We start from the raw sequence: 14,128 nt of genomic DNA on the forward strand, positions 1-14,128 counted from the left end.
TGAAAATCCCTGTGGAGTTGTCTGTTTATGTTTTTAATAATTACAACAACAAATTAAAATATAGTGCATTCAAATCAAATACATTCAAAGTTTCTATTTTGATGAGTTTTTAACTACCTGGGAAATTAAAGAGAGTAAGCTGTGGTGGACATGCCTCCTAAACTCCACTTTCTCCTAGTTTTATGAGAATAAATGCAGATGGAGAAGAGCTAGAGTTGTACTTGCCCGAGGGCCATGGCAGAGATACCCTCTCCTCAATATAATGGTGGTGTTGAATAAACACTAAAACATCTTTATTTTTTATAGCTTATATTGTTACTCACTTACTCAATTCGAAATGGTGGCTCCTGGTGCCTTGAAGAAAAGTTATCTAATTAAGATCTGTTGCTAAAGGTAGTTGGGCAGTAGCACAGCGTGTTAAGCACATATGGCACAAAGCACAAGGACTGGCATTAAGGATCCTGGTTCTAGCCCCGGGCTCCCTACCTGCAGGGGAGTCGCTTCACAGGCAGGTGAAGCAGGTCTGCAGGAGTCTATCTTTCTCTTGCCCTCTCTGTCTTCCCTTCCTCTCTCCATTTCTCTCTGTCCTATCCAACAATGATGACAACAGTAATAACTACAACAATAAAACAACAAGGACACGAAAAGAAAATAAATTTATATATATATATATATAAAGATCAGTTGCTAAAAACAACTGACACTTCCTGTGCTATGTCTGAGCTCTTCCCCTTTTGTCTTTTTGGACACAGTATAACAAGCAGAAGAAAGAAATGCAGAAGAGTGAGCAACAAATTCTAACTTTCACTGGAACTTGATAGATATTAGTCAGGGAAGCTCTAACAGCTTTTTTAACACTGAGAGAAGTATATAGCTTTCATTTTAAAAATATTTATGGCATACATGAAGGTTACTCAGTAGTAGAGCACAGGACTTGGATGTATGAAGTACCAAATCAATTCCTGACACTGCATATGGTAAAATTACACTCTTTCTCATTAAAGTAAATGAACATTAAAATATATTTTTGAAGTAACTTTCCCAGACCAGACAATGCAATAAAATGAGAAAAATATATAGATTTTATTGCATATGGACAACTGGGGCAAGGGTACTTAAAACATAACAACAGCACATTATAATAACTTCCCTGCAGCATGAGTGCAAGTTAACTAGAGAAAATAAGGAAAGACCCAAAAAGAAGATGGAAAACTTATGAGGGAAAGTTTTGGGAATAACAAGAAAGTGTGAGCCTGACCTTGGAAAAGCACAGAAGTAGAAGAAAGTGTCATGTTAGGAACATCATAAAGGTATATCATTTTTGGTAAGGAAACTGAAAGTCTTTGAGCAAAAAAAACAAAACATATCGGCATACCAACCCTTACCAGGATGTTTACACTTTATCACCTAAGCAAGAAAACATATTAAATACATGAAAATCCAGTCAATTTGAATATTAGAAAGACAATTTGTTAGAAAAATTGAATAGTGGTGAGTCTAAAGTTCTCAGAGTTCAAAAGTAAGACCTTTGTAGTCACCCAAGGAATAAGCAATGAGCTTCTAAAGTAGGAAGTGCCTAAGAGAGAGCAGTCAAGAGAGAGAAACAATTTAAAGACAGAGTTGTCAAAATTAAACATGAAGAAAGAGAAGTCAAATGAGTAGTGTGCTATCAAACATGAATTTGAGCTTTTGTCCCATATTCAAGCTCACTCTATCAATATATTCAACTCTATCAATATATTCAACTGTGTAACGTGAGTCTCTATCTCCATGTAGTGACCCCAGACAATGTGTGTTGACTTCTGAGACCTTCCTGAAAGTCAGACTAACCAACATGTCAAAAGACGTGCTTAGTTTGAGAGCTGAATGTACCAGGTCTCACGGGCAGTAACTGTGCAGTTTCCATATTTATGTAACAAAAAAACTATGTAAATATTCAAGTCTTAATCTCCACACTTCAATCATTTATTTATTTGCAAATAAATGCAGGCAACAACTAAAACTTAATGGATCACTACACATGTTTCTTGTAGGGAGGTTGTTGGGATGTGGTGGAGCCTGGCAGACCTGAAAGATGAGCCCCTCTTGATAAGTCTCTCTCTCTTCAGAGGGGTTGAGCAAAAGGGGGGACACATAAACTTCAAAAGGTTGGCGGCCATGTAAGTCTTCCATCCCCCACAAAAATATCCTGCATCTTCCTGCCAAAGCCTGGCATTCCTTAAAAAACATGAAGCCTGCTCCACCCTACATTCCTTGATACTTTGGCCTCTCATTTTATTATCTACATATCAATCTTCTGTTTTGTCTTACAAATGACTAAATGTTTCCTTCCCAATTCCCTACAGGGTATTGCTGATCCTGCCAGTTGAACCCCTAGCAACAGTTGCTGGGGAGGTCCATACCATTCCTGTGGGCACCCTTTGCCTTTCTCTAACCCTTTCCTAACCATGTATGGTATTGTCAAACTATTTCTGTTTCTGTCTTGTCTTCTGTCTCCCGACCTGGAGGAGGGCGGGCATGGAGGAGGACAGCTGACGTCGGCCATTGCAGTTGGCGCTACATGGCTTAACCAGGTGTGCTAGAGCCAGACTCTAGGGCACTCGAATTAATAAAGATTTGTATTGCTTTATTGCCATGAGCTTAGTTCCTGGGACATCTCTCCCTCTCGCAACGGTAGCCCGACATTTCTTACTGGGACTAAATTTATTAACCTCTTAACATCAAATTTCCAGTTAAATGCTTACAATGCCTTTTGTTTCTCCAAGGATTTTTTGACTTTCCGAAGTTTGTTAGCCATGGCATGGGCTTCTTTATCAGCTGTGTGAGATCTTTGTCTTTCTTGTTTCTTCTCAAGATAGTCACTCATATCTGTAGCACTTTGTTCTACATCCCCTAAGTTGAATCTGGAAAAAATGAGAAAATATTCCTTGCCTTAAAAAGAATACAAGACATAAAAGACAGGGTCAGTGCACCAGGTTAAGTGCACATATTGATGTGTGGAAGGACCCCGGATTTGAGTCCCTGGGTTCCCACCAGAGTGTGTGGGGGGGTGGATTCACAAATGATAAAGCAAGTCTGCAGTCACTTCTCTGTCTCTTTGCCTCTCTATCAGCCCTTTCTTTCCCAATTTCTCTCTGTCCCATCTAACAACAACAGCAAAAAAAATATCAAGGGAAATAAATAAATAAAACAAGACATAAAACACGATCATAATTTCATCTTTTGTTATCATCCTGGAAAATATATTTGATTTTTAGTACTGTCCTTGAGGTGGTAAAACACTTTCCCACCTACAACTCAAGGACATCTTTGATGAATAAAACCCAATTAAAGGAAGACTAAAGCAGAAACAAACCAATGGGACTACATCAAATTGAAAAGCTTCTGCACAGCCAAAGAAACTATTAAACAAACAAAGAGACCCCTCACAGAATGGGAGAAGATCTTCACATGCCATACATCAGACAAGAAACTCATCACCAAAATATATAAAGAGCTCAGCAAACTTAGCACCAAAAAAGCAAATGACCCCATCCAAAAATGGGCAGAGGATATGAACAAAACATTCACCTCAGAGGAGATCCAAAAGGCTAACAAACATATGAAAAACTGCTCTAGGTCACTGATTGTCAGAGAAATGTAAATTAAGACAACACTAAGATACCACCTCACTCCTGTAAGAATGGCATACATCAAAAAAGACAGCAGCAACAAATACTGGATAGGTTGTGGGGACAGAGGGACCTGACCAAATTGTAAGTAGGGCACCAAAGTAAAAACCCTGTGGTGAGGGGTAGACATGCAGCTTCCTGGGCCAGTGGGGGATTGGAGTGGGTGGGAGGTATGAGTCACAGTCTTTTGGTGGTGGGAATGGTGTTTATGTAGACTCCTAGTAAAATGTAGTCATATAAATCACTAGTTAATTAATATGAGAGGGGGGAAATTAATTGTATGTCTCAAAGTTTTTTAAAACACAGACTGAGTCTTTTTAATATATAGGCTGTGTATTTGATATGCGGATTCTCTCAAAAGCCTAGACCAAGCAGATCAGAAGCAACCAATAGCACAGCTATATACAAGATACTGGATACTGTACAGCAAACCCTAACAAAAGGACTTTTCAAAGTTAACCCAATTACCAAATAATGTGATGATAACATTATCGATTGTCTTTTTGAACCCTAAGACAGCAGGAACCTCACATCTCCACTATAGAGCCTCTACTTCCCCCAGTCCTGGAACCCTTGGATAGGGCCCACTTTCCCGTATGCCTCTCCCAATCCATATAAAATAATATTGCATCTGCCGATCACAACCTAACCAACACAACGATTGCCACCTCAACATGCTTCACTTCAGACTGTGTCCAGAGACATCACTTGTGGAATGACAACCCTTCAGCTTCACTACTCGAGTGAGACCTTTCCTTTCATAGTATACTCTAATTCCATCTCAGGTGGTTCACTTTCTAACAAAGTCCCAAAACCTAGATATACACCAGTTTCTGTGAGAAAGAGCATATATTCACACGTATCCATAAACTACTGCAAAATATATACCTGAAAGCAGAAGTACACTAGAGTTTGCAGTGAGTATCCCCCTAACACTTCCTCTCCACTATTCCAAGCTTTGGGTCCATGATTGCTCAACAGTTTGTTTGGCTTTGTATGTTAACTCTCTTTTCAGTCACCAGGTTCCAGATGTCATCAGGATGCCAGCCAGGCTTCCCTGGACTGAAGACCCCACCAATGTGCTCTGGAGCTCCGCTTCCCCAGAGACCCACCCTACTAAGGAAAGAGAGAGGCAGACTGGGAGTATGGACCAACCAGTCAACGCCCATGTTCAGCGGGGAAGCAATTACAGAAGCCAGACCTTCCACCTTCTGTAACCCACAATGACCCTGGGTCCATGCTCCCAGAGGGATAGAGAATGGGAAAGCTATCAGGGGAGGGGGTGGGATATGGAGACTGGGTGGTGGGAATTGTGTGGAGTTGTACCCCTCCTACCCTATGGTTTTGTTAATTTATCCTTTCTTAAATAAAAAGAAAGAAAGAAAGAAAGAAAGAAAGAAAGAAAGAAAGAAAGAAAGAAAGAAAGAAAGAAAAGGTAAAACAGACACCTGAAGACCTGCTTCACCACTCATGAAGAGTCCTCTGAGCAGGTGGGGAGTGGGGACTTGAACCCGGGTTCTAGTGCATGGTACCACGTGTGCTTGCCAGGTGTACCGCCACCCAACCCCTGTATGTATATTTAATTCCCTGAAACACACCATTATTTTTCCAACAGTATTTCGTTTTCAGGAAGTAATATCACCTTCTTTTCTTTTCTTAATTAGTGAGATATAAAGAGAAATAAGAACTATTCACTCCCCCCCCACACACACACAACCCCAAAAGAAAAAGAAATCAGCAAAAGTGTTATAATCGTGCAGCTGGGGGGAAAAAAAAAAACACCTCTGGCAGGGGAAAAAGAGAAAAACAGTATCCAAGAAAGAAAATCACTACTTTATCACTTGAAAGTAAATCACTTAAAAAATTTCTGATAAACTATATCTAATGATTGTTACATACTGATGTGTGTGTATCTTTCTGTGTGTATATCAGATGATAATATTTTTACTAGCTGCTTTTATAATTTATATTTACTTCTCACCCAACCCTATATATTATTGTTTTAATCATCTCCTTTTATGAACAGAGGAAGAATTCAAGGCTGAGAAATTAGTCTAATATAAGTTTCAAACGCACACATTATATAGTTACTTACATAAATACCAGTGCAGGTAATTTCTCCATATGCCTTAACTTTTCAACAAGAAGAGGAAACATGTCCATCATATTTCTCGAACTAGCAACTAAAGGAGGCTTAAGTTTTGTCAGGACCATTTTAGCCTACAGTAAAAAGTAAAAAAACACTTTTTAAAAATTCTACATACTAAAAAAAATTGATTAATTTTTACCAAAATATTCTCATAGTTGTATAACCTATGTTTCTATGACACTTTAAAATAATATATGATAAAATTTATAGTAATTGAAAGCATATTATAAAACTTTAGAAAATAACATCAGTGACATACAGCTCATTGTACTACAGTATAAAAACTAGAGAGATACATACTTCTGTGTCTTTGTACGTATACACGGACATACATGTACACATGTACTTTAACATGCAATTTATAAAAACACACACACAAATGAGTGGTTGCTCAGTAAATAATGCTGCTCAACTAATTCAAGAATTGGAGTCTTTAGTTTCTTCCCCTCTCATATAGAAGAATAATTCCCAAGCATAGTCCTTAAATAAAAATAGAATGAAAAAACATTTTTGTTGTTGTTATTATGGATTTCATAGCTCCAGACTGCTTTTTTTTTTTTTTTTGGTTGTTTGCTTGGTTGGTTTTTATCTAGAAATATCCAGACTGGGAAAGATAGAGAGAAAGCCACCATATGGTGGGGGTCAGGGCAGAACCTAGGCTGTGCATGACAAAATAAATGTATTTTTCATGTGAACTACATTAATGACCCATAATAGAAGAATGAAACTTATTTATATTATACTTTTTGGTGGTAGGAGACAATCTGAATTAAATAATAATGGGAGAAGCATCACATGACAAAAGCCTAATATATGTTTCTCCTCTAAAAAAATTGTGTACTTCTATATGGGATAATAAAGCAAACTTCAGAATATAAAGACCATCAGCTTATGTAAAATAAATATAACTCATATGACTCCATGTTACACTTTTAATACATAAATAGTTCCTACAGTTTTAAATATTTAAGAGGAAACTTTCTCAAGACAAAAACAAAAAGATAAAGGGATAAAAAAATATTTTAAGCTACTGTTATCATGAGTTAATTCTCTTTATTCCTTACTGCTGCAATATCCAAAGCCCAAATTCTGTTCTAACAGCAGCAAGCAGTCACTCTGGCAAATGTTTTAGGAGATTCTGAGGATAAGACAAAGACCAATCCCCTTTCCTTTTATTATTACTCAGAGTCAGTATTTCAGACTGAAATTAAATTTTGAAAGTGAAAATTGAAGATTTAAACAGAATAAAAGTGTTCAAAGAGAGAAATTAAAATATACAAAGTGCTTTACCAAAACAGTATGAAAATTACCTGCATTACATTGTCATTTTTAATCCAATTTTCAAATTCTTTCTTTAGACTGTTTTCATATTCTCTCACATCCAGCTTTTTAATGACTATTTTATTCTTCAAATGTATAAAATTCTCTGGAGACAATTCCTTGAAAAGAAACACCACAAATTTAATAAAATAATGTGAGAACAAAGATAGTTATCAATTATATATCTAACAGCAACACAAGTTTTTAGAAGATTCTTGAATTTCTCATCTCCCCACTGTGTCTGGTATATAAACTTGATAAAAATGCTAGATTTACCAAAGGAAAACATTCAGAGAAAATCCAAGTAAAAAAAGCAGCAGCTACTGCATACATGGAATAGAGAAAGAAGGGTCTTACAATGAAAGAAAATGGAGGAATATGAGACATCTCCTTCCTAGGCATCTAAAGAACACAAAAACAAAAAAAATCTATGCACACCTATATTCATACAGTGCTATTTGTAATAGCCAACATTTGGAAAAACCCAAATATCCAACAACAAAAGAATGGTTATAGACTGTGTGGCATATACACACAACTGAAAACTATGTAATTGTAAGAAATGATGATATATTGGGTGGGGGTAGATAGCATAATGGTTATGCAAAGAAGCTCTCATGCCTGAGGCTCTAAAGTCCCAGGTTCAGTCCCCCACACCACAATAAGCCAGAGCTCAGCAGTGCTCTGGAGTTTCTCTCTCTCTCTCTCTTTCTCTCAAAATTAAATAAATAAAATATTTTTAAAAGAAATGATTATATATATATCATAATTTATATGATGATTTATATTTATATATCATCATTTATATATGGCTAAAATATGGAAGTATCTAAAGGACTCATGTTGAGCAAGATAAGCCAGAAGAAGGACAAATGCTAGATGATCTCATTCACAGATGGGCTCTAAGAAACAAAACAAAGTATAACAACGGTTGAATCCTCAATTGGTTATAGTCTATCACAGGAAATTCAAGGACTCTATAGAGGGAAGATAGGTTGGGTTTCACCTAAGTCCCTATGGTGGAATGAAGTGATAATTTATTGAGGGTGCAATGTACACATGTATATCTAGGGAAAATGTTCACTTGTGACAAGAAAAGTCCCATAAATCAGCATTTCCTCAGTGAGGAGATCTTAGAGTTGGGGGGGGGGGGAAATGAAGGAAGCAAGGAAGGAAAGAAGGAAGGAAGAAAGAGAGGAAGGAAGGAAGGAAGGAAGGAAGGAAGGAAGGAAGGAAGGAAGGAAGGAAAGAAAGAAGGAAAAAAGAGGAAGGAAGGAAGGAAGGAAGGAAGGAAGGAAGGAAGGAAGGAAGGAAGGAAGGAAGGGAGGAAGGAAGGGAGAAAATGCAGATAGAAATACAAGAACTATGAGGAGAGTAAAGTATACTAGTGCCTAAAAGTTGAAAGAAGGTATATTTTCAAGAATTTTAATGGTATCCCAATCATTAATGCAAATTTTCAGAATGAATGCCTGAGAAGGATAACTTTATTTTAAAGAGTTCATTGACAATTTCATAAGATCAGATATAAGTGCTTAGAAGGGAGTTTATAAATAGCAGTGTTACTATCCAATATAAATAGCATTAATTCAAATTTAATTATATGATTATTATTTACCTGGGCCCTAGGCCAACTTTTCCAAGATTGAAACATAGTATCATACAGCTGGATGGTTTCTCCAGGTGAAAGAGCAAGATCAGAAGGGAATCCATATCTTTTAATCTACATTTAAAACAAATTACAATGTTTGTCTGTTCTTATGTTCTATTTTTTTTTCCTCAGAATCACTATCACAAATCTAAAAACAGTAAAAGCAGTAAGCAACTAGAAGACTCAATTTTTTTTATCTTTTTTTAATTGTTGGATTAATGTTTTACACTAGACAGCAAATAAAATAGTTTTACATGAATAACATTTCCTAGTTTTCCACATAACAATAAAACACTCAAATGTTAATAATAACTGCGTGCAAACAAAATACTATGATTTACTACACGGGGAAAAATTGTCCAACTATATAATTCGTATTGTTTCGTAAGATTGTTTAAGCGTGTTGGTTCTCTATGAAATGTTTCTACAATTCATAATAGAATACTGAGACAATAAGTGATTTGTATATTCATCTTAAATGAGAAGTCATAATCTGTACCCTGTAGCTAAAACTAAAATTGATTTCATTATGGATATGATATTTTGCTTTTGAGTACCTAGTCAGGCTAAACCTATTTGCTTAAGTTCTAAGGTCACAACTATTTCAACTTCACAAGTAAAGCTCACATACCATCTTTAAGACACTCAGGGAAACCTCTGCCCAAGGTTACTGACTTGGTTCTGCTTTAAGCCTTCAAAATACATATTCCACTACACTTTTAGAAAATATTTTTAAGTGTCAACCAAAAAAATTCCGTTTATTCTGTTCTCAAAAAGTTAGCATTATAATATTTTTACTGGTTACAACTACTACATTTACAACTCAATTGTATATGAAACCACAACTCACCCCAATTCCTTCAAATAATGAAGGGCTGGGAAATTTCTCATGGGCATTCTACTAAATAGACTTCTTTAAGGTTTCTCATTGAAAAATATTAAATCTTAAGAAAAAGACTATAGTATTCGGATTGATCAAAAAAATTCTTTCTTCATAGGCACTTATTTTAATAAGGGTTGGAATAATTCTAGGTTAAAAAATAAGTCATTTACTATTTGGGAGCTACTCTCTCTTCCCTGTTCCAGCTTTTTAGCCCATTTTCCAGCCATGACATCATCTCCCCAGACAATAACTTGGGCCCACCTGAATATATGTCAGGTTCAGGGAAAAACTAGTATAATCACAGGCCCTTTGGAATATAACTAAAATAGGCCCACTAACTATCTACAAAAAGGAGACCCCCTAACTCTTCATCTGAACTATTCCAGCCTTTGGGTTCATGATTAGTTAACAATTTGTTTGGCTTTATATATTAACTCTTTTTTCAGCCACCAGGTTCCAGATGCTAGCATAATGCCAGCTAGAATTCCCTAGGCAGACAACCCCACCAATGTGATCTCTGGAGCCCCCCCAGAGGCCTTCCCCACTAAGGAACAAAAGAGACAGGCTGGAAGTATGGATCGACTTGTCAACACCCTTGTTCAGCCAGGTAAGCAATTACAGAAGCCAGACCTTTCACTTTCTGCACCCCATAATGACCCTCAGTCCATACTCCCATGGGGTTAAAGAATAGGAAAGCTATTAGGGGATGGAGATGAAATACGGAGCTCGGGTGGTGGGAATTGTGTGGAGTTGTACCCCTCTTATGCTATGTTTTTTTGTCAGTATTTCCTCTTTATAAATAAAAATTAAAAAAAATAAAAAACATTAAAGGACATAAAATAAGTCTTTTAAATATAAAAATTTATTTGGAAGAATAAAAAAATTTAATCAGAAGATCTGATTCCAATTCTATACCCAAATGCCACTTCTTCATTAAAATATGTTAACATTTAAAAATGACTTTACTTCCATGTTAAAAACTGTTGAACTCAAATAAGAGAAATGGAACAGCATATGCTCTTTCAAACTTTTGAAACTATGGATGCAGACTATTAGATAAATATATGTTGGAGACCTAATGAACAATGTAGTGATTACATAGAATATTGTACTACAGACACTAAAATTATGAAGAGATTAGAATTAGTATCAACAAACACAAGAATAATTATATGATGTAGTAGTGATGATAGCTAAAGCTTCCATGGCAATCATATGTCAATGTATAAAAATTCATGAGCACTATGGATGACAGTGTTTTATTTGCAAATGAAATGGTCTACAACATAACAGAGAATTGTATGCACAGATTCGTGCTGAGTGAAAATAATCAGGCTGAAGTTCTTTCAAGGACTCCCTAAGACTGACAGACATCTCATTCCAATAGTGAGCAGCTATTCCTCTGTGGCACGATAATTGGTAGTAAAGGCCAAACTGTCTTTCTGCCAAAAAGAAGTCTCATATGGATTGAAGGCAATCCCTCACTTCACTTGTATTAAAATCAACTCACTGGAACTTTCTCATTCCTAACTCCTGCTTCTCTCCCGAAACCATGTCTATGAGCAAATATCAAGGTACACATTTCCTCTATCTGTGTTGCTATATGTGTTTTCTCCCCACTTAGCTCTTTTTATATTAATGTGACATATAATGTACAAGATCAGAAACTACTCATGTGGAAACATTTCCTTGCTTTTTATAACAGCTACTACTGCCAACATTCTATATTAAGTATGGTACACACAGCAGCCAACACATTAATGACACCAGAATTTTTGTGCTCATTCAGTATTCCTGCTGCAGGTCTAGAAGTTTTAAGAAGAGAGCAGTATGACCTTTGCAGAAGTCATATGAGGTCAGCGTACACCATAGCAATACTACTGCTTCCCAGTTACTCCATTAATAGCTTCTGAGAACAGAGGAAAGGTGCTTGGAACAAAATGTTAATTTCAGCAAGTACTCCAAGCCACTGCACTCATTATTAAAGATAACCTGCTTTGAACAAGCTACACACACAAACACACACAATAAATATGTTTAAGTACAGAAAAAGAAAGAGAGACAGAAAGGACTAGAGGAAGATGGTTTTTGTTTTAATTTATGTGTGGGTTATCATCTATATTCTAGGTGTGGGTATTTTCTAAGCCACAGGATTTTTATTTTTATTTTATTATATGAATGTAGTACATATACCTAACATATATTATTTGGAATTCGAATTGGACTATTACTACAAAAAATAAATTTCTATAATGAGAACATGTCAGAAAGTTGCCAAGATTAGAATTCATTCCACTGCTTTTAGAAGCCACTGAACTTTAGCCCAAAGGTTATGAAATTATTCTTATTCAAATATTTCTTCAAGAGATAGCTGAAAATGCTATGATAAGAAGCAGCCTCTGGAAATTCACTATATCATATTACACCTTGACCCCACCACTTAGTGGTTCAACATTAATTGGCTAAGTTCCCTACATATCACCTTCTTTATATATAAAATAATTATTAATTATTAATGGAATATCCCAAAGTCATTGTGATAGCTAAGAAAGACAAAAATGTATAAAAGTCTTATAATACACAAAACAACTACCAAATTAAATTGGGTATAATTGTTTAACATACATTTATTAAGCACCTTTTATGTTATATTTTTTAATATTTATTTATTTGTTAGTATGAGAGAGAAAGAAGAGAAAGAGAATCAGAGCCTCATTCTGTCATGTGTGATGCTGGAGATTGAATCTAGCCACTGTGTGTGCCACCTGCCAGGTCACTAAACTTCTTTTGTATATAGTAGCTTGTCAGGAATTACAGACTCAGATTTGTCATCAAGAAATCGTACTTTTCTAATAACATAAAATAGTGATGTATGTAGCTTTAACAGCAAGTTGACGGTCATTGATGTAAGAAGAGATGCTATGGAGAAAAAGATCACATCTAACTAAGGAAATCTCAGAAGAATTCTAAAGATGTTTCACGTTAGAAAAGGCATAAAAATTTAACAGGATCTGGACAACTGAATTTTAGCATTTAGACTGAAATGTTTTAGGGGTAGTATAAATGGTGTGAGATTCCAAGTAAAATACATCTAATGGGTAAATAGAAGTAATTCAGGATCAATAAAAGCCAGGTTATAGAAGATCTAGCAAACAAAGTTAAGAAACTGTGCAGTTAGCTGTTTCTGAAAGTAAGCCACTAAAGTGCTGGCAAGATCACAGTTATGATTTATGAAGCTTATTCTCATAGCAATTTCAGCATATATTTAACTTTTCAGATCTTGGAGTGAAAACCAACTACTGTCTACTACTTTGAAAGGTAATCAGAGCTTTACTGTAATTTTTGGTAATAGGATAATAAAGGAAGAGAATCTACACAGCCCTTCCCCCCCCCCACCAGAGTCTTATTTTGGAGTAATACTTCAAACCTAATCCAAATTCGATTTTGTGTTTCCATTTCTGTTCTTTTTCCTCAACTTTGAGGCCCTTGTCAAAGATTTCTTGGATTCCCACATATATATGGTGGGCCTAGACCTCAAATAGATCCCTCTCTCCACCATCACTGGTCACTTCCATCAGGAAGATTATCATAAGCCCTTTCCTGGGCCTCTCCAGGATTTTGCATTCATTGGAGAGCAGCTGTGGTAGGAACTACCCCACTCTCTGAAGGGAGGCTGGGTCATCCTACCCTGCTACTTTAGGGAGACTGATCCTGAAATGAGTACAGCCTAGAATGTTCCTAGCTTTGACCATGGATTGCAAGCTTAGACTGATATGAACTCAGAGCTTACACAAGCCTCCTCTGCTAAATATATGGCCCTTAGTTTGGATCGATGGAATTAACAATTAATAGTATTTAGATACTTTCCTCATATTTGGGAGCTGTACTCTGTGCCCTAATCCAGATTTATAGGCCTATTCTTAACTCTGACACCATCTTCCCAAACAATACTTTTAGTCCATCTGCATGTTAGCTATGGGGCTCAGGCAAAAATTACTAAAGTCAGGGGCCCCGTGGAACATAGATAAAATAGACTTCCTAGATTTTTCCCACATGAAGACCCCTAGTTTCATCAAACTTTGGGTAACAGTTTGGTCTTTCTTTATATCTCACTGCCTTTCAGACACCAAGCTACAGATGTTACTATAATTCAACTAATTTTCCTGGGCAGATCACCTCACCTTTCCTGGAAACTCACCTCTCCAGAGCACTATTCTACTAGGGAAAGATGGAAATAGGCTGGGCATATGGGTTAACCTGCCAATGTCCATGTCCAGCAAATTACAGAAGGCAGACATTCCACCTGCTGCATCCCATAAAGAATTTTGGTCCATTCTCCCAGAAAGGGATTAAGAATAGGGAAGTTGCACATGGTGTGAAGTGCAAGGTCCTGTGTAAGTATCGTGGTTCGAGCCCCCAGCTCCCCACTTACATTGGGGTTGCCTCACAAGTGATGA

The 14,128-nt window shown here is 36.5% G+C and overlaps 1 protein-coding gene across 1 annotated transcript in view; it reads right to left on the reverse strand.

Moving 5' to 3' along the window:
- The window catches only part of LOC103117211 (probable ATP-dependent RNA helicase DDX60), a 99,700-nt gene that overhangs the window by 33,154 nt on the left and 52,418 nt on the right, over positions 1–14,128 (reverse strand). The window contains exons 22-25 of the mRNA XM_007527223.3: positions 8,756–8,860; positions 7,131–7,259; positions 5,767–5,891; positions 2,745–2,903 (exon numbers count right to left, since the gene is read on the reverse strand). Coding sequence (XP_007527285.3) covers positions 2,745–2,903; positions 5,767–5,891; positions 7,131–7,259; positions 8,756–8,860 — 518 coding nt within the window. The remainder of the gene's footprint in view (positions 1–2,744; positions 2,904–5,766; positions 5,892–7,130; positions 7,260–8,755; positions 8,861–14,128) is intronic.

The sequence above is a fragment of the Erinaceus europaeus genome, chromosome 2 (assembly GCF_950295315.1).
Source record: "Erinaceus europaeus chromosome 2, mEriEur2.1, whole genome shotgun sequence".
NCBI classification, from domain to species: Eukaryota; Metazoa; Chordata; class Mammalia; order Eulipotyphla; family Erinaceidae; genus Erinaceus; species Erinaceus europaeus.